Raw genomic sequence first — 20,862 nt, 5'->3', positions numbered from 1 at the left:
TAATTAGGGGGCACTGGAAAGGGGGCAGCAGTTTCCCGCAATAGAGTTTACTGTACTGCCCTGTATATTCACCTCTTTTTACTCAGACTTCAGGGTTTTGTATGATGCTGTCTTCTTTTTTTGTGTGGTACGTGGGCCTCTCACTGCTGTGACCTCTCCTGTTGCGGAGCACAGGCTCCGGACACGCAGGCTCGGCAGCCATGGCTCACGGGCCCAGCCACTCCGCGGCATGTGGGATCCTCCCGGACCGGGTCACGAACCCGTGTCCCCTGCATCGGCAGGCGGGCGGACCCTCAACCACTGCGCCACTAGGGAAGCCCTGCATGTTGCTATCTTTAGAAAAAGAAAATCCTCATTTTAAAATAGTTTATTTCTTAGTCTCAGGTTAATCAAGAGAAAGGTCCTGTCATCTAAAAAAATAATACCCAAAATTCTACCCTGGAAGAAAACACTAGTGAGTTTTCATATTAATGGAACATAGGAAGACAATGTGTATAGAAATAAAAACATCTTGATAATTCAGTCAAGCACCTGACATCTGAAAACCTAAAGAAGAAAATTTTGTAAGAAGTTTTCAGCTTAAGGAAAAAGGACATGGGCTATAATAGACTCCTTCCATTATGTACAGTCTACAGAAACACTCTGGGCAGTATTATCTGAAAATCGTCTGGCTTTCCCTGCGGTACATGTGGTTTCTGCCTTAACGTCTTAGCTTCCTTTTTAATATCTTCTGACCTTACACATTTTGTGACCTTGAAAATCTTCTCTTCTTCATTTCCTATGAGTCTCTGTTAGTCTGATGAAGCTGGCAGAGCAAGAAGGGCCCTTGGATGGCATAGTCTCCCAGTTCCTGTCCTTGCAGTTCTGAGCATTATTTTATTTTATTTTTAAACATGAATTCTCCCAGTGTATATGCCAAAAGGAATGTTCAGAATTGATGGCATAGATTTTATATACTTGTTTTACAATCCAGGATAGACTAGACATAGGGAAGAATTTATAGTGAATGAAACATTGCTTTCAAAGTCATAGTTCTTAGGATGTAAATTTATGAAATAAGCTAAACTTTGAGGCATTTTAAAGAACTGAGAAGTACTTGGGCATCATCTAAAGACAGGAAGTGGAAACATGGACATCCTTAAATAGGAGATAAAAACTGATTCTGGACTTATAGCTCATGCTTCCTTAAAATCAACATCCCAAACAAACCATTTTGGGCTGTTTCTGTTACTTCGGGCTAAATTTTCTTGATGGAAATTGTAGAGATAAGAAAACACAAACATCTGAGTGAAATTCATGAGTTTCATTCACATGGTCAAAGGTGATGTGAGTTAGGCTCAGTTGTGAATTTTACATATTAGATGCTTATTTGATGCCATGGTTATATGAGTGACGTTTATAAAAGGACAGGGGTAGGGCATGTGGCGTGGTCCTCTGTGCTACTTGGTCCAGCAAAGTCAGCCATCACTTGGATGGTAGAAGAGAACAGTGTTGAGTGTCTACAATAAACGTGAACCTGGCGGTGGTAGTGGTGAAGAGTTTGTGGCCGTATCTTGAGAGATGAATTCAAATGACAAATCAAGCATACAGAAGTTAGGAAGAGAGGTCAGTGTGGATGAGAACAGAATCTAATACTCGGGAACCATTTAACTAGACACTCTTACACCCTCATATTCCTTCTCAAGGCTGATGTAGATGATAATTTTCAGCAGTTTAGATTTCTCTGTTGGTACATTTCTGCTCTATCCTGTTGCTCATTTTCTTCAGCTCCTCAAACTTTAATGTAGAACCTCTGTGTTTGATGCTCTTAGTGGTATTTTTCAAATTTCTACTCATGGGGTATATTATCACTCCTCTGAGAAATACCATTGAGCAGTCAAACCCAAATTATAAATGGGGTGACTGCTGTAAGTTCTAGAAGATCTTGAAGCAGATGAAGCCCCAAGAAGCCAATAGCCATACTAAGATATATAACCTTTGGTGAAAGTGTTAGAGAAAAGGAGATCTGCTATGGATTTTTTTTTTTTTTGCACCTCTCTAGGGGGGAGAAAAAAAAGATGTGGTTATAACTGCAGCACGTTGTCAACTTCGCAGAAAGGTTTTTCCCCGCTCAGTGTCCAGAAGTTGGGCATAACTCCATCAGTTTTCACATCAACCATGAACTCGTTCTCTCATGCTTCCTAGCATTCTTTCTAGTAAAAGTCATCTTCTCATTTTTTCCCTATGTGGGATCCTGCTTTACAGGTAAAAAGGATCTGATTTTATTCTCATTAACTAAGACCTGCACTTACCCTGGGCCTCTGATTCTTCTCCCGTGTCATCTTTTCCTTAGATAGAATTCTCTTGGGAAACACTTTTCATGGAGGCCCAAGGAACTGAGTCTTAATGAACAACCAATTGTCTTGTATCACCAAAAGCATGATACTAGGAAACTCAAAGACCCCAACTTTCCAGGATTCTCTGTCTTGTCAACTATCTCATTCCTCTCACGTGCCTGTTCTCATATTTTGCTTTCAGTCATTTAAAACTCCTCTCCTTTGCCATGTTTAATCATTCACCTGAACCTTCCACCATTTTCTTTAAGGTGTGTCTTTCATAGGACTCTGTCTACACCCTTTCTGGGTCAGGAAGCGTATAAGGTGGCTAGGATTCCTTTAGTTTGTTCTTCTTGATGAATCTACAAGTTGGGTTGATACGTTGGAGAAATTCCTTGTTGAACAATAGTATCTGAAGATAACGGTGACAGCTTTTTTTGATTGGAAACGTTCACATTGGTACCAGTTCAGGAAGCAGAAATAGCATGGGATTTGAGTTTTGCTGGATCTTTAAAGAGTTAGAATTTTGGAGACTTATTTAAGAGGTTATACGTCAAGTTGGTTAGGTCTAGAAATAATTTTAGGGAAGGTGGGGAGAATCTGTCGCATTGAGTACCTGATGAGCACAGTCCAGTGATGAATTTTGCCACATTTAGAAATGCGGTTTTTTAAAATTCTGAAATACTAATTTCCACTCACCGTTTTTCCTGGCTATCTGCCTCTTCCTTTCTGAGGAATGGAGAAACAGTGTAGTTAATCTCCATTTTCTAAGTCTATCACAGACTTGAGTGGGCATGTTTGTTAAGAGAATAAAAGTGACTCTGCCAGCGAATGACTAACCTTCTGTCTGGCTGCCACAGGATTGTGAACATCTTGTATTTCTTGTCTTTAGGGAACATAAAATTCTTATGTGGAATTGTAGCCTGGCTCCAGCCCTTCCAGTGGCTTCAGAGCTACTATGTGATTTGGGGAAGGGCCGGGTAGATTGAGTTTTGAGAAAGTGTCAAGTGAGGCCCTGGAAGACAGCTCTGGTTTCAAAGAGCATTAAGAAGGCCCCAGAGGACTTGTAGCACATTCTTGGTGTAGTATTCCTTGTTCTTGGTATTCATAAGAAGCCGTGGGGCTTGTTAGTACCTTTCCCTCATTGTGCTTTAGAGCTACCCTGATCAGCTGTTACAGTGTTCAAGGTGCCTTTGGCCGTGGATTTTTAAGTCTCTAGGACCACTTGGAGAGCTGGTTAAATACAGCTCCTTCAGTTTCCCTCAGGGAGGATCTCACAGTAACATGCCACAAAGCCCATGATTGTCAACATGTGAACAGATAGCTGAATGGCATTTTTCTCTCCTTTGTCAATAAAAAAGGCTTAATATGTTCTATGTCTATCATACATCAAAGTGATTTTCTTCATCCTGGGCATAGATCCCTAAATACTGAAAGATACAGATGTACCTGCATACCACTTTTTAAAATAGTTATTAAGTTATTGCCTCTACTTCCAAAGAAACCATCTGCACACGCCCAGATCATGTGGTAACCTAATTTAACTGTAGCCTTGTCAGGTTGGTTTTGGTGAACAGCACAGTACATGTCTTTTGCCTACTGCAATGAACCCAGTGTAGGGGTATTTATTTAAAAGCATTAGTTCAGAAAGATGTCAGAGTGCAGAGCCCATTCAAGAATAAAACATGTCTTGATGAATCCCTTGTTAATAGGGGAAGAAGTGTGTGTGTGTGTGTGTGTGTGTGTGTGTGTATGTACATATACAGTATATTATGGTCTTTGGGTATCTGTTCCCAAGATGGAGATAATAATTTTTACCTGCAATACGCATAGAAAAATAGAAAACATAAGCATTTTTAATTGACAAGGAATAGAAACAGATCATTTAGCTATCAATTTGTATATAAACAAGGGAAAAATAATCTGAAAAAATAATATATGAAGTGAATCACTTTGCTGTATACCTGAAACTAACACAACACTGTAAATCAACTGTATTCAGTTTAAAAAATTAAAAAGTCAAAAAAAATTGTATACTTGCAGTTATGGGTTTGTGAAGTGTTCCTGTGAAACCCTATCTGAGGGAAGTGGAAGGAGCTTTGAAAGATGATCCATGAATATTTCGTGTTGGGTTTCTTCTTTGTGCATTTGTTTAAAATGGAACTTCTTATTGCTGCTTAGATGAAATGTAATTTTGCATACTTAACTCAATGGCATAGCTTTAAATAGTATGTCCACATGTGAAGCAGGACCAGGAGGCATATAAAAAAGTGAAAACTACTTGAGTTTTTGGTGGTGATGGAATAAGATAGATTTTAAATTAGTTTGTTATTTTATGTTGTTGTAAAAATCAGAATATAAGGAAATTTTATGTGGATACTGGGTAGAAATTGGGTGAATTCTATTCCTATATTTGTAAGTGTCAAAAGGGTGGTAAGGGCTTCCCTGGTGGCGCAGTGGTTGAGAGTCCGCCTGCCGATGCAGGGGACACGGGTTTGTGCCCCGGTCCGGGAAGATCCCACATGCCACGGAGTGGCTGGGCCCGTGAGCCATGGCCGCTGAGCCTGCGTGTCCGGAGCCTGTGCTCCGCAAGGGGAGAGGCCACAACAGTGAGAGGCCCACGTACCACAAAAAAAAAAAAAAAAAAAAAAAAAAAAAAAGGGTGGTAAATTTGGTAGTGAGTTGTCATTACTGTGGATTATATTTTGCAAATTTTAAAAATTTATCTGACATTTGGATTAACTTGAATATAAAGACTTAATAACTTTTTAAAATTCCAGAATAAAAAAGATGCCCAGAACGAAATCACTTAGAAATAGCTCATTATTAACACTTTAGTGTTTGTTACCTTCTAGGTTATTTTTCTTGCGTGTATATTTTTTGTAAAATGTGTAAAAAAAAAAAAAATGACCCTTTTATTTTGTGGTCTGTTCTTTTCACTTAATATATTTTCAGTGTTAACAGTACCTCCTACAACATTTGTAGGGGTTCATAGTACCCCATTCCATGGATTTATCATCCCCTGATTTTTGAACATTGTGGTTATTTTCCATCTTTTCTATTGTAAACAACACAAAGATGAACTTTTTTTTTTTGGCCTGCGCTGGGCCTTCGTTGCCGCGTGCAGGCTTTCTCTAGTTGTGGTGAGCGGGGGCTACTCTTTGTTGCGGTGCACGGGCTTCTCATTGCAGTGTCTTCTCTTGTTGCGGAGCACGGGCTCTAGGCACACAGGCTTCAGTTGTTGCAGCACACAGGCTCTGTAGTTGTGGCACGCGGGCCCTAGAGCATGTGGGCTTCAATAGTTGTGGTGCGTGGGCTCAGTAGTTGGGGAGAATGGGCTCTAGGTGCATGGGCTTCAGTAGTTGTGGCTTGAGGGCTCTAGAGCGCAGGCTCAGTAGTTGTGGCGCACAGGCTTAGCTGCTCTGTGGCATGTGGGATCTTACCAGGCCAGGGATCGAACCCGTGTCCCCTGCGTTGGCAGGCGGATTCTTAATCAATGCGCCACCAGGGAAGTCCCAGAGGTGAACTTGTATGTGGGAAAATTATTGAGTAAACTTGCTCGCAGGTGTTAATTTATTAGCCTGTTGTTAAGAAGACCAAGTGAGATGTGGGGAAAAGGCAAAGAATGGGTGATTTTTGCTGAGTTCTTACCTTGTGCAGGCATTCTGCTCATGCTTTTCATGCACTGTCACATTTCAGCCTCGATAGCAGAGTGTACTGTCATTTGCACTGGAGAGATAAAGCATTTGAGACAGGAAGTATTGAGAGTCCACATTAATTAAAAATAATAATTTACGGTTCAAAAAGCAATTGTCTCTATTATCTTCACTTAAAATACTTCATAATTACTGAATAGGTCTCAACTGGTTGTGTTTGGGATTTGATTATAGCGTTCCCTTTGTTTTTTAAATTGGAATATAGTTGCTTTACAATGTTGTGTTAGTTTCTGCTGTACAGCAAAGTGAATCAGTTATATATATACACATAACCACTCTTTTTTAGATTCCCTTCCCATTTAGGTAACCACAGAGCATTGAGTTCCCTGTGCTACACAGTAGGTTCTCAGTAGTTATCCATTTTAGGTATAGTAGTATATAGAGTTCCCTCCTTATTTGAAGAATTTTACAAAATGAAACCTATGAAGTTATATTAAACAGCATTTTAATTTTTAACCCGTTAGGAATCATTAAATAGTGTAAACATGGCTGCATGGTTTAGTAATTTAGAAATTTATTCAGACTGGTTCTCAAGTCTTCGGGTTCCATTGTGTGAACTCAGAGGTGTGCCCTGGTAAAGATGTTACACCGGTTAAATCATGTTCCAGGACCAGACTCTATTAACATGTTACTATGAAACCCTAAAAAGGTGTTGAGGGCTGGCTTTTCAGGAGGACTCTGAGGACCTGTGTTGTCATTCTTTGGTAGGTAGAATGGTCCCAAAGATGAACGTGCTGCTTGGCACCTGTAAATGTTACATTACATGGTAAAAGGTACTTTGCAGATATAAGTAAGGCTGCAGACCTGGACCCAGTCTAATCCAAAGACCTTGCTCTGGTAGGCATCAAAGAGAAATGGCAGAAGAGAGAGTAAAGAAAAAGCCTAAGCGCGAGAAGGATTTAGCGTGGTGTCACTGGCTCCGAGAAGTAGGAGTCCGCGTGCAAAGATCAGAGAGAGGCCTCTAGGAACCAAGGGCAGGTGCCAGGTGACAACCAGAAAGGAAACGGGCACCTCAGTCCTACAGAAGCAGGAACCAGACTCTGCCAACCACCTGGATGCACTTGGAATTTAATTCTCTCCCAAAGCCTCTAGTAGGGAACACAGACCTGCCCATGCCTTGGTTTTTGGCCTCATGAGTCTCTAAGCAGAGGATCCAGTTGAACCATGCTGTCCCTTGACTCCTGACCTATGGACATATGAGATGATAAATGGATGTCCTCTTTCTTAAGCTGCTAAACAGGTAGTGATTTGCTATGGCAGAAATACCAAATTAATACACACTCCTTGTTGAATACATATTTGCAATCCTTTGATTCATTAATCAGCAGTTATGTCTCAGATGTCAAAAGCTGCCAGGCCGCAGCTAGTCAGTTGATCCCTCTGAAGTTTCAGAGTGAATTTCTAAAACTAAAGTGGGTCTTTCACACATCTGTAAAAGCTTTGGAATTCTGTGGAAATCTAAAAGCTTATTTTTATAGCTTTTAGAAGTACAAGCACTGTAGGCACTGTTCACAACTTTTCGGTGAAACATATCAGTCCCTTTTATGATAGTTGCAATGTGGGGGCCATGTAGGTGGAATATTATAAGCAGAAGCATTACTGGTTATCAGGGAGTTCAAAATTTAGGTGGGAAGAAGGTTCTTAAACATATGAAATATTAAAGCAACTACAGATTGGACTTTGCTCTTATAATTTGTTAAGCTCAACTATATTACTTACAGTAATGTGATGATGATAGCTAACACTCAGATAGTACTTACTGTTTCAGGCACCATTCCCAGTTGTTTTATAGGTATTAGCTTGTTTAATGTTCACAGCAGCCCTGTGCTGTGGGGTGGAGAGCTGTGATTCAGCCCCAACAACCAGAATCCCAGAATTTCTCTCAAGGTTGGCATAGGAGATTTCCTAGTCCTGTTTTAGGCTTTTGGATCTTGTGTTCTGAATCTTGTTCTTCCGGGAAGCCCTCCTATGTTAGTGGTTTTTGTAGATAGACTGTCTAGTTGGAAAGGGTCTTCGTTGATCTGGATTCATGCCAATGCAAGAGTTTCTAATATAACATCCCTGCAAGGTTCTATAGGACCTACCCCTACAGATGGGCGATCCTTACCATAGAAGATCCCTAGAATGTCTAGTGTTGAACGTATACTCTTGGTACAGTTTAGAAACTTAGTTCCAAAGAGCACGATGACTGAGAAGAGACATGTAAGGAATGACATATAATATGAAATAAAAGACATACTAAGACATGAGTTTGCAAATTATATTGTCTTTAAAGATACTTTGTTAAATAAATTATATCATATAAATCTATTGAAGAATCATTTAAATGTGACACAGATTGAAAATACTCTGGTCTTACCAGAAAATGGAAAAAAATAACTTGAGACAAAAAATTTTTTTAAATTTAATGATGTACGCATAATCAATGTTTTATTTCATTGTTATAGCAAAACCCAGAATGTCCAATGTATGCTTGTTTCCTTAAAACACATTTCATATATATGAAATTTTTATTTGTCAAAAAATTCATGTTGATCAGCAGTTAGGGCTTTGGGGAAATTGCTGAATCAAGAATTGTAAGAGCAACTTTGAAGGCTGAAGGAGCAGATATACCTGCTCTTTTGAAAAGATGTCAGTGTCATTTGCTTGCTGTTTTCAGATTTCATTCAGCCGGTACATCTATAGCTTCTCCTGTTCTTCGTGCCATGAAATTTAGGAGACTTCCACAGTAAGGAATGGACTCCAACAGTTATTTTTCATCTGTTTGTTAAGATTTGCACTCCCTCTATCTCTGTTGGGTAGATTAGATGGCTATAACATCACCAACTGTTCAACTGCAGGCTGACAGATATGGCTTCTCCCAGGAGGCTCATGCTTGTTCTTTTTTTATAGTGGATGATTTGGATAGGAGACAGTCATAAAACAAATCTTTAGAACAAACCCTTGGTCGGTGTGCTTCTGATCTCTACCTTCCCTTATAAAGCATCTTCTGTTGAACCTCACATAGTAGACCATTTCCACTGTGATAGCTCTGATTATTTGAATGTTCGTAGGGCTAAAACATGCCTTTCTGCAGCTTCTCTCCATTGTTCTGAATTTTACCCTCACCCTCTCAAATATTTGAAGCTAATGATCATGCTCCCCCTAAGTCTTCTGTTCTCAGCAGCAACTACAAACACTTGGCTTGCATTCTTGATCACAAATACGTGTCAGGGGTGGTACTAGGAGTCATGGTCAGAATGATGACTAAAGGAGTCTATTTCAGTGGGCTCTACTGTTGGAGACCCTCAGCTAAAGAGGAGATTTCACTAGCATGTGGTAGTGCTACAACTGAGGTACGTATAGAATGCCGTCAGAGAATAAACAGGGAGGACTTCACTCCATTGGGGGAGGTGGGGGACTCATGAGAAGACAACAGCTAGGTTGGGACCTGAAGGACAAGTAAGTGACAGCCACACAAAGTGGGGAGGTGGGGAGGCATTCCAGACAGAAGAGCACGTGGCAAGTCTCAGAGCAAAGAAAGAACATGGTGCGTTCACAGAATTGCAAGTGTTATATTTTTCTAAGGCTGGAACATGGATTTTTTTTTTTTTTTTTTTTAAAGACATGGATTTTAAGAAGAGGTATGGAAATAGATGATACTGAAGACCAGATGAAAAGAATACTATATATGCAATATTAGACATTTGACTCCTTCTTGGTGTCATGGGAAGTCTTTGAAGAGTTTTTTAGCCAGAGATACAAGATTATATCTTATATAATGTATGATGTGGTATGAAGAGAGATAAATGAGAGACAGCGGTCTGAGTTGGGAGAAGGTGGTGGGCTGAGCTAGATTAAGGATACCTCACTTCTTGGCTTGAGACCCTGGGTACATGGTGGTACCATTCACTGACTGGGGGTAAGGGCCATGGAGCAGATTTGTAGGGTGGAGGAAAGTGGTAAGACAGTGACTTCACATTTAGAAATGTTGAGTTTGAGCTGCTAATGGGACATTTAGGTCTTGGAGGTGGATGGATGTGAGACTTTCGGGCCCTGGAGGTGCAGATATAATTGAAGCCCTGTGAGTAACTGAGGTTGCCTAGAGAGAATGAACGGAAAGAGAAGAGGGTCTAGAGGGCTGAGGGTAGGTCACTGAGGATCATCAAAACCAAGACAGAGGAAAGGGAAGCCTTGGGAGAAGAGAAGTGGCAGCCAGAGAGAAAAGAGAAAAGCCTGGAGCATATGGTGTCATGGAATCCCAGTGGTCAAGAAGAGGGGGATGGGTAACCTGCCAAACCCTGCAGAGAGGACAAGGTAGATGAAGACTGCTCCATCCCTCTCACTGTCTACAAGGAGGTGACCACCCTGTGGTCATCCTCCTTTGGATGCTTTCGACTCCTCCTAAACCTAAACAAATGGTACTTCAAACCGAATACAGTCCAGATGTTGAGTTCTCTGGAGTCCATCATTTTTTGCTGACCTGAATGTTATTTTGGTAATATTCCTAAAAATATTGTTATCCACATCTAGATAATCACGTTTCCCTTGTTAACTTATACCATGCTTATTTATGATCAACTAAAAATTATCACATCTTTTTCATGGGAATCTGTCTCGTAGTAGATGTATGTATGCGTAGCAGGCTTAAATACCAGACTTAAAAAACCTGCCTGTAGGACCTTATTCCACTTTATTTTGTTAGTTTCAGGACACTTCTATATATGTATTAGTCTTTGAATGGTCAGCTATTGTCTAAGTTATAATAAAATGAATAGGCATATCTGTATGTATTCAACAATGTCTATATGAAAATTTAAAAATATCCCTAATAGCCTTGAAACAGATGAATAAGCATAAGCATATTTTAGCATTCCAGCATGCTTAGCAAACGCATCTTCGATATGGCGAGAGCAATTATTAGGAAAAGAACTATTTGTTAAGTAAACTATTAGATGGAGAGCAATACTGTCTAGACAGATAAATAAATAACTTTCTTAATTTTCTAATTATTGGTTGACATTAACAGGCAATCACAAGTTTATCCATGTGTCATTCTTGTGGCAATATTAACTCTTCAGAACAAAATAATGAACTTGGAAATAGGAAAACAGGCCTCCAAGGAACAAAGAAAATTGTCACTGAGCCCATGGTTATTTCTTCATAGGACAGAAGTCTAGCCACCATCACTGCTCCGTTTGTGTCTTATCCAAAAGTATGTAGATGGCTTTAAGAAGCATATTTATTTATTTTTCTAGAATTCTTTAAGTCCATACTATCTTAAGATTTTATAGTGTTTTAAAAGTAAGTACATGGGCTTCCCTGGTGGCGCAGTGCTTGAGAGTCCGCCTGCCGATGCAGGAGACGCGGGTTCGTGCCCCGTTTCGGGAGGATCCCACATGCCGCGGAGCGGCTGGGCCCGTGAGCCATGGCCGCTGGGCCTGCGCGTCCGGAGCCTGTGCTCCGCAAATGGGAGAGGCCACGACAGTGAGAGGCCCGCATAACGCAAGAAAAAAAAAAGAAAAAAAGTAAGTACATTTGGGAATAAAACAGGGAAGAGTATTGGCTTATGTTTCTTCTTACATTTAATTTAGGTAATTGAGAAAATGGGTTCTGTGTTTTAAAAACATTTCTATCATGGTATCGACATTTAAATGTTTCCAAGATTAATAGATTTACTAAAAACCTTTAGGGAATTTGTGAATTCATGATCCTATTTAAAATTAGTTTTTAAGAATGGCCCTGTGGGTAGGTAAGGCTTTTGCCACTGTTGATCTGTCCTCCCACAATGACCTTTGCTGACTTTCCATCCAGCTTCACACTTGGTTTTCAAGGGTCTGTTCCTCCAGGAGGCCTGCCATGTCTTCTCAGCTAACGTCTCCCATGGACGTGATCCCTGGCACTCAGGGTTTGCATTTTTCACTTTCTCCTGCCTCTTGAGTCTTGTACTGATGCAAAACAGCTTTTCGAGCATTTGTATTTTGAGGCTGAAAGCACTATAAAGTGCCAGAGAAAAAAGACAAAATACTGGAACTAAGACTGGCTCTGATTCTTGTTGAATTTCAGGGCTATTTTGTAAACAGTCCTGCTGCTTATTGAAGATAGAAAGCCAAAACATTTCAGCATTTTAAAACATTTAAAAATTGCTGGTGAGTACCCAGAGGAGAGAGAAAAATTAGAGATGTGTTTTATCAGTCCCTTAATTATCCTCTCTTTAAATATTCACAAGAGCAAATATACCCGAAGCTGCAGATGTGTTTTGAGTTACGTGGTTCTTTTTATACTGAGTAAACTATGTTTTAAAGTTTAAGCTTCTTAAAAAGCTCCCTTGCAATTTTCCTTGTGCTTGAGTAGATCGTGTCTGTCAAACTGCTCATGTAGTGACTGAATCTTACCATTTGATTGGATTATATCATAATTTAAAACACAGTGAAGGCCATGTTCCTTTACAAATGAATTAAATTAGAGGAGAACAAAATAAAAAGTAAAGATTGTCAGTTGAAATGATTATAAGATTAAAAGGTTGAGTCTTGGGGAAACTAAGATATCTTATTAAATAGAGCAGCGCTTCTCAACCCTGGATACAACCTAGATAGAATCACTTAGGGAACATGGAAACAGCAGCAGCAGCAAATACTGTTGGCTGGACCTCTTCCCCAGAGATTCTGATTTAGTTGGGGCCCAGGTATCAATTGATTTTTTAAAGCTCCCCAAGTGATTCTCATGTGCAGCCAGGTTTGAAATAGATGAAAATCCAAGCTATTTAAAGAAAGCATTTCTCGGTAGACAAAACGTACTGACTACGTAGGTATTTGACAAGAAGATACAAGAGAAAAAGATGGAGAGAAACTTTTAGTGTAAAGTTAATAGAGGTTTACAATCCATTATTGACAGCTCTGAAATATAAAAGCCCTGAAAAAGAATAGGGTTTCATAACTTACTTGGTGGCAAAAATCTAACCTAAACTGAATATATTTAGTAGAAAATCCTGAGGCCTTTCCTAGTCTGTCTTTATCCCATTTGGTATGAATAATCATACATTTCATTGCAGAAAATTTTTTTTGGCGGGGGGTGAAATAGAAAAGGATAGCTTTATTACTTTGCCAGGCAAAGGGGGCAACAGTGGGCTCCTGCCTTTAATGTGTCCCCGCAGAAATATTAATGTGTCTGATTTCTTACTATAAGTTACTGCCCAAGACCTCACTGGGGGTGTGCCCTAGATAGGGCACTATCTGAAATGTTGAATTCTGGAATACATCTAGCCTCAAGGGTTCAGATCATAGTAGGGAAGGCTTGTAATAGGGAAGACCAGTGCAATAATGTACTTCCTGTCAGATTAAGAACAATGCATTTCTTCTAATTTCCTAGGCAGTGGTTTAGCACCCGCATTAAATAAAAACAATGGCGAATGTCAGAACATGGCTCTTGGCTCTATATGTATACATTTCTTTTTTTGAAACTGATCTGAGGAGAGGGTTCCATTTCTGTCACGTTGAGAGAAACTTATGTTAACCAACAACACAAGTAGCTCAAGTCGAAAAAATAATCATCTCTAAAAGACTTTTCAGTGTAACAAACTACCGCCAAATTTAATGGTTTAAAGCAACACATATTTATTATCTTAACCAGTTCCTGAACATTAGGAATTCAGGAGCATCTTAGCAGGATGGTTTTTGCTCTGGGTTGTTATCAAAATGTAGGCCAGAATTTCAGACACCTGAAGACTTGACCAGTGCTGGAGTATTATATTTCTTTTTCGGTGCCAACAGGTCCCTTATTAGAGCTTAATGAAAATTCTAGTCCCTGTTTCTGCAGTTGTTCAAAGGTTTAGTTTTCAGTATAAACCTAACAGTTATTTGCTAAAGGAGGCTTTGAGTCCTTCTAATATGTTCTGAAGATATCTGCTGCGAGTCCCTTCTTACTGGGGAGTGCCTTCCCTTTGGATTTCCTTGTCCTTCCTCAGGCAGTTTTTTCTCTCCCCTAGGTTCTGTCTCTGTTCTCTTAAGGTTACCTCTGCACCCGCCTCCTGTGGGTCGGTGAATGGGTGTTGATGGCCCTGGATAGTGTGATGAAAAGATGGCTACCTTGGAGGAGCTTCTGCCCAGAAGACAGGCATTAATCACAATTGAAAATGATGAATTACGTCATTGCTGGTGTGTTTAAAAAAAGAAAAGTGCCAGGACGAAGCTCTAGGAGCCTCTAATGGGATCTTACCCAGTTTGTGTTTTGCTTGATCTGTTCTTCCCGCTTTGTGGTTTGGAGGAAGAATAACCTACCCTTGGGGTTTTGGTCAGGAACAGTTTCCCTCGGGGGCAGAAACATAACACTTTTATGTCTTTCCTGACTGCAGATGTTCAGGGGATGTAGTGTAGTACAGTAGAGTAATCTCATTTACTTTATGTGGAAAAATACAAAAAAAGAAAAAGCTTAGGTTCCTTGTAACTTTAACTGTGAAGTTCTTGTCTTTCTCACTGCTCATCTCTCATCTTCTTGGCTTCCCCAAAAGTGCTATGTTGGTTTCTTTCTCATCCCCGTTCTCCCTTTCTTTCTGTACCAAATCTTTGAAAAGATGTAGTTTTATACAGTTTGGGGAATATAACAGTTTCCTTTCCTGAGCTATTTCTGTTTTGAGCCTTATTTCTCATTTGAGAAAGAAAAATCGAAGCTCTCATGACGAGAATATCAAGTATGGAAAACTGACGGAGGGTGGAGAGGACGGTTTTTGATCCTCCGTATGCAAATTAAGTGATCCACCGTCTGCATCCTTTTCCATCTCTGCTTTTTTCCTGTCTCTGAGCCACAGTGGCGTCTTCCCTAGAAGCTCATAAAATCAGGAAGCCATCCACAAGGTCCCAGTGAGTGTTTCTAATCTGCATCTTTGTCTACCCCCAAACGTTTGTGACACTGTAACAGAGGAAAATTCTGAAGAGAGGTGCTGTCAGTACGATAAACCTTACACGTAATTTCAAATATATAAAATAGGCACTAATTTATATTTTTATTTTGTTGCTGTTTTATTACTGCACATACGAGTATTTATAAAGGCTTTCGTCTGATTAATCATCACTCCTGTCTCCCCCAGCTCTCTTTTCCCCCATAAGTTCTTCAACTATAAATTCTTCTACCCATGAGTGTTTTTGGGTCTCAGACTCCCACGGTTAGAAAGGGATGGATTATCTTCTGATTACAATATAATTTTCCCGAGAAAGTCTTAAGGAATCGACGAATCAGTTAAATCAGGAGTATATATACCCTTTTGAATGGCACTCATACTAGCCAGCCAGGGAAAGCATGGCAGTAAAGCAGTATCGGGGCGGGAGGTGGGGGCGAAGCTGGCTTCTTCAGGGATGATGATACCCTGGCCATTGTGAAATTGGTCCTAAACAGAGTCCCAGTGACTCACTGGGCTACTTTTGCCTTCACGTACATCAATGTAAATTAGATGGATTTCAATAGCACATCTTCTTTAACCTTGAGCTTTCATGCTCTGCCTTTAAAAATGTCATTAGTATAATAAGCTGCAGGACCCTTCCAAACTCAGTATCACCACCCCTGCGCGCGCGCACACACACACACACACACACACACACACACACACACACACACACACACACACACACACACCACTCACACTCTTCTAAGCTTAAAAGATTGTGTCCTGAAGAGGAATGAGCTTGCTTATTATGAAAATTTATTGCTATCAAACATAGATTTCCCAAAGATTATCCCCGTGTTATCTTTTTTTTCCCCATGTTATCTTTGAAAGTGACTGTGGTTATCTTTTTTGGCCTCTGTTTTATGTTACTCTTTGAGAATGTTGTTGAGAAAGGATTTAAGCATATGTGTTGGGGTGGGGGGAGAGAGAGAGAGAGTGAGGAAGCAAAAATCTGGACAAATAAGTGAGGTTTAAGGCACTTAGGGTATTAAAGGTCATCTTGCCTATCCCCATTTCACCTGCCCTGTGTGTTGATAGCACTTGCTTTTATGCAGCATAATATCTGAAATGGTTGCTGTACACCTGTGAGGCCTCAAGTGATCCTTCACTGTATTCACACAGAGTTCAAATTAAACTAGGATCACCTACCTCAATTTTTCTAGAATTTCTCTATAAACTAGAATCTTTGAGAGATAAAGAATATTTAATATCTTTGCCACAGTATTTTGCCTGTTTTAATAATTTATTTGCATTATTTCTGAATGTTACACAGTTATGTTTTTGAGGTACTTCTCATCATCATGGCATAAGTACGAATGTTTTCCAATGTGTACATTCTGGCAACTGTTTAATTTCTCTTTAAAGTAAGTCCATCAGATTCTATGAGGATGGGCCTAAAATTCCTATGCAGAGGTTTTTCCATATTATTAAAAACAAATAAACAAAAACATGGCAGCAAACTTAATGCAACAGCTCTTAACTTTGGTTGCATATCTAAAAACAAAGCTACGTTTTTCTTATTCTAATTTGGTTTTTCCCCCTAATATTTTATTAGGTGCAGAGAGAGCTAGCAGCTGTTATTGCTTTGAAAGCAAGGAAGTCTGGTGAGTAGTCTTTCATGGGGCTGGAGGAAGGTTCTGATTCTTTGGGGATATTTCACACGTCCTGTGGTTGTGAGCAGTTGAATGTATCTCAGGAAGCTTTGGTATAAAACGCAGAAAAGTATCTCCATTATGTTTTAAAAATTATTTATTCTACCATCAAAATAGCACAGGTGTATATCTAGTTCTATAAAGCTAGATATACACTGCCTTGCTTTATTTCATACTTCAAGGAAAAGTGAAATTAAAAATTAAAAATATGTTTGTAGTCCACTGCAAGCATGGAAAAAGTCTAGGTACCCAGCAAAAGAAAGCAAACCACATTGCATTATCTATCATAATGGCAGAGGAAACTAAATAACATAATGGTGGTCTCTTTTTAATATTTTTCATCTCAAAGTAGATTCTTATAAAAATAATTGAATTGTCTCATAACATTTAATAGCAAGCATTTTCCATAGGGACTGATTGTGTGGATCTGATTCCTAATACCTTAGGAAACAATCTGTGGATGTAATAAGTGGAAAGGAAGAGGGAGCTTTCAGATACGTCTTGAGGAGAGAAAGCCAGGCTCTGCTGAAATTCGATATGAAATAGAGACTCAATGAGGTAGAAAAAACTTGCTTTGAAGGAGTGTCAGGAGGAGGCATCCTTTGCTGTTCAGAGGCAGGAGGTCGCTGCTAAACTCTTATTCTAGTTTAACATTAATGTTCAACTAGAATAAGACTTAGATAATGTGAAACTAGGTGTTAAACTAGAGTAAGACTTTTGAGGTGAGGACACTGACAAAATCAAAGAGTTGCCAGAGTTTGAAGAAATAAGTGGAACAGAAATGTCTTTAGAACAGAAATCATACATTTTACATCTTCCTTTTTGTAGCTAGAAAGTGTAAGCATTTACTTTTCTCTCAGTGACCTCTGGAATCAAACGCACCTTAGTATGAAGTAGCTTCTTGTGTTTATACTATATCTTTGCTGATTTGGCTGATGTAGAGGAAGAAGAGACTGGATGCTGTAAGGGTGGTGGAGAAGAGACGCAAGGAACAGTAATCTGGTCCCACAGAGCTCGGGCAGTGTGAAAAGGGCTCCTCCAAGGACAGGGATTAGATCATGGGTATCTGCACAGGTGGAGGCCAAGATGGAGAAAGGACACCAGTATAAAGGTTGTAGGAGGGAAGTCTTAAAAATAACTTGTGCTAGAGCTGATGGTGGTTCCTATAAACATAAGGAGATAAAACTTACAGTCTGTGTGAGTTGGGATGACAGTGCCTTGGAGGATAGGGGTTAAAAATTTTTTTTCTTAAGTTTCAGAAAAAGTCGGGGAAATAATCAAAAACATATACTCTTGGGCTTCCCTGGTGGTGCAGTGGTTGAGAGTCCGCCTGCCGATACAGGGGACACGGGTTCGTGCCCTGGTCCGGGAAGATCCGACATGCCGCGGAGCGGCTGGGCCCGTGAGCCATGGCCGCTGAGCCTGCGCGTCCGGAGCCTGTGCTCCGCAACGGGAGAGGCCACAACAGTGAGAGGCCCGCGTACCGCAAAAAAAATAAAAATAAAATTAAAAAATGTACTATTGTCATTGCTGGAGAAAAACAGAGCAAGTAAATACAGATGGGGCTGGAGAAGGGGGTTGCTAATTTACACAGCGTGGGATGGGAAGGCCCCCAATAGGGCACATTTGAGCAAAGACGTGAAGTCACTGAAGGGTGAGCCTTGTGGGCATCCAGACAAGAGCCCTGGGCAGCGGTGTGTGAAATGAGTTGAAGGAACAGCAAGGATGTGAGAGTGGCTGCAGCCAAGTGAATGAGGCAGAAAGAGGCAGGTTTCGGGTGTCAGGCTAAGAAGTTTGAACTTTCTGGAGGTGAAGAGAAATGAAGAGGAGTAAGCAAGACCCACACACAGTAGCTTGTGCAAAGTAAAAGACTGGTATGAAGTTGACTTTATTACGCCATGATGTTAACATGTCTGTTGTCCTTACTCATTTCATCTGTGGAGCTTGGAATGTGAATACAGCATTGGCAACCTCTCAGGGACAGAGTGAAACACGAATGCACCAAGGATGGGGACATAAATTCATAGTTTTTCAGAAAAGCCACTTTTCAGTGCATTCTAGTGTAGTTACTCTTTAAGCCAGTAACTCCATGATTGGAGGTGTAGCTTTGGGCGTAATCAGAGATGCATGTGAAGATTCAGGTAGAAGAAACCTATTTCATTGCTTATTTTAACAGTAAGAAATTAGAAACAATCCTTAAGTTCCCATAATAGAGAAATGGTAAAATTGATCAATGAAATGGAATGTTAAATAGTTTTTTAAATGACATTTCAAAGACTTAATACAGTAAAATGTTCAGTGGAAAAAAGTGTGTGCAATGACCCTGTATTACTTGTCTTTTTCATAATGAAAATAGCTTCATTTTTTTCTTATTAGTGTAGCATACTCATTGAAAAACTTTGGTAACACATGAATGTATGAAGAAGAAATTGAAAAATCACCCATCATCTCACCAACAGAGATAACCAATAATACTCTTTTCTGTATGTATTTACAGATACTTCTCTATTAATATGTAGATATTTTATATATAATATATGCAGTTTTATAAAAGTGATAATTTTTTACATGTGCTCTTCTATTTTGTGATAATTGTATATTCACGTGCAGTTGTAATAAATAATAAGGGGTGACACGTTCCCTTTACCCAGCTCCCCGCAATGGTAACATCCTGTGAAACTCAAGTACAGTGTCACAGTCAGGATATTGACATTGGTACAAAACATTTACATCACTGTAAGGATCTTCCATGTTTGTCTTTTATAGCTACACCTCTGTTTCCTCTTTAACCTCTGCAATTACCAATCTGTTCTCTATTTCTATAATTTTGTCAACTCAAAAATATTAGATAAATGGAATCATGCAGTATGTAACCCTGTAGGAGTGGCTCTTTTCACTTGCCATAGTTCTCTGGAGATTTATTCAGGTTGTTGTGTGTATCAATGGTTATTCCTTTTTATAACTGAATAGTATTCCATCATATGAATGTGCTACACTATATATAACCATTTACCCATGAAGGGCATTGGTGTTGTTTCCAGTTTGGGTCATTATGAATAAAACTACACGTGTAAGTTGTTGTGTGAATGTAAGTCTTTATTTCTCTGGACTAAATGCCCAGGAGTACAATTGCTGGATTGTTTGCTAATTGCATGTTTTGTTTTTTAAGAAACTGCCAAATGGTTTTCCAGAGTGGCTGTACCATTTTGCATTCTCACTAGCAATGTATATGTGATGTAGGTTCTTGCATCCTTGCCAGCATTTGATGTTGTCACTATTTTTAAAAATTTTAACCATTCTAATAGGTGTGTAGTGACATCTCACTGTAGTTTTAGTATGCATTGCCCTAATGGCTAGTAATATTGAACATCTTTTCATGTGTTTATTTGCTGTCCGAATGTCTTCTTTGTGAAATGTCTCTTCATGTCTTTTGCCCGTTTTCTAATTGGGTTGTTTGAGGGGTTTTTTTTTTTACTGTTGAGATTTGAGATTTCTTTATTCTAGATAGCAATCCTTAGGCAAGTATTTTCTCCCAGTCTATAGCCTGTCTTTTCATTTTCTTATCAAAGTCTTTCACAGAGCAAAAGTTTCTAATTTTGGTGAATTCCAATTCGTAATATTTTTTAATGGATCATGTCTTTGGGTTAAGTCTTTGTCTAGTCCCAGATGCGAAAGATTTTCTCCTGGGTCTTTTTCTTCCTTAAAAGTTTTTATAGTTTTATGTTTTATATTTGAGTTCATGTTCCATTTTGAGTTAGTCTTTATATAAGATGTGAGACTTATGTCAAGATTCTTCTGTGTTTGTTTTGGCTTATGAATGTCTAATTTTTCTAGCACCATTTATTGAAATGGTGCTTTTCTTCCATTGAATTGCTTTTGCACCTTTGTCAAAAATATGTTAGGCATATTTTTGTGGGTGTATTTCTGGATTCTCTGTTCTGTTCCACTGAACAGACTCCATTGGTATCCATCAGTACTAGCCTTGATTACTTTATCTGTAAATCCACTTTTTATAGGATTCATTTTCATGCACTAATACAGCTCTGTATCATTTTTGTTAGCTGTTGTATGTTTATATTGATGCCATACAACTTATTAACTAATTCTTTGTTGTATGTTTAAGTTTTTGATAGTTTTCCCATTATGAATGATAATAGAAGGGCTCGAAGATACATTCTTTTTTTTTTTTTTTTTGGGTATGCGGGCCTCTCAAAGCCAGTTTACATTTTACGTCTCCTGCACACCCCCATTTGGACAACCACACT

At 39.4% G+C, this 20,862-nt stretch overlaps 1 protein-coding gene across 1 annotated transcript in view; it reads left to right on the top strand.

Annotated features, from left to right (window-relative positions):
• RAPGEF5 (Rap guanine nucleotide exchange factor 5) overlaps window positions 1–20,862 on the top strand; it is a 172,589-nt gene that overhangs the window by 18,846 nt on the left and 132,881 nt on the right. Inside the window, exon 4 of the mRNA XM_007447441.1 lies at window positions 16,501–16,549. Within this exon, the coding sequence (XP_007447503.1) occupies window positions 16,501–16,549 (49 nt within the window). The remainder of the gene's footprint in view (window positions 1–16,500; window positions 16,550–20,862) is intronic.

The sequence above is a fragment of the Lipotes vexillifer genome, unplaced genomic scaffold (assembly GCF_000442215.2).
Source record: "Lipotes vexillifer unplaced genomic scaffold, Lipotes_vexillifer_v1.1 scaffold474, whole genome shotgun sequence".
Lineage (NCBI taxonomy): Eukaryota > Metazoa > Chordata > Mammalia > Artiodactyla > Lipotidae > Lipotes > Lipotes vexillifer.
This window is presented reverse-complemented; position numbering and strand designations above follow the sequence as displayed.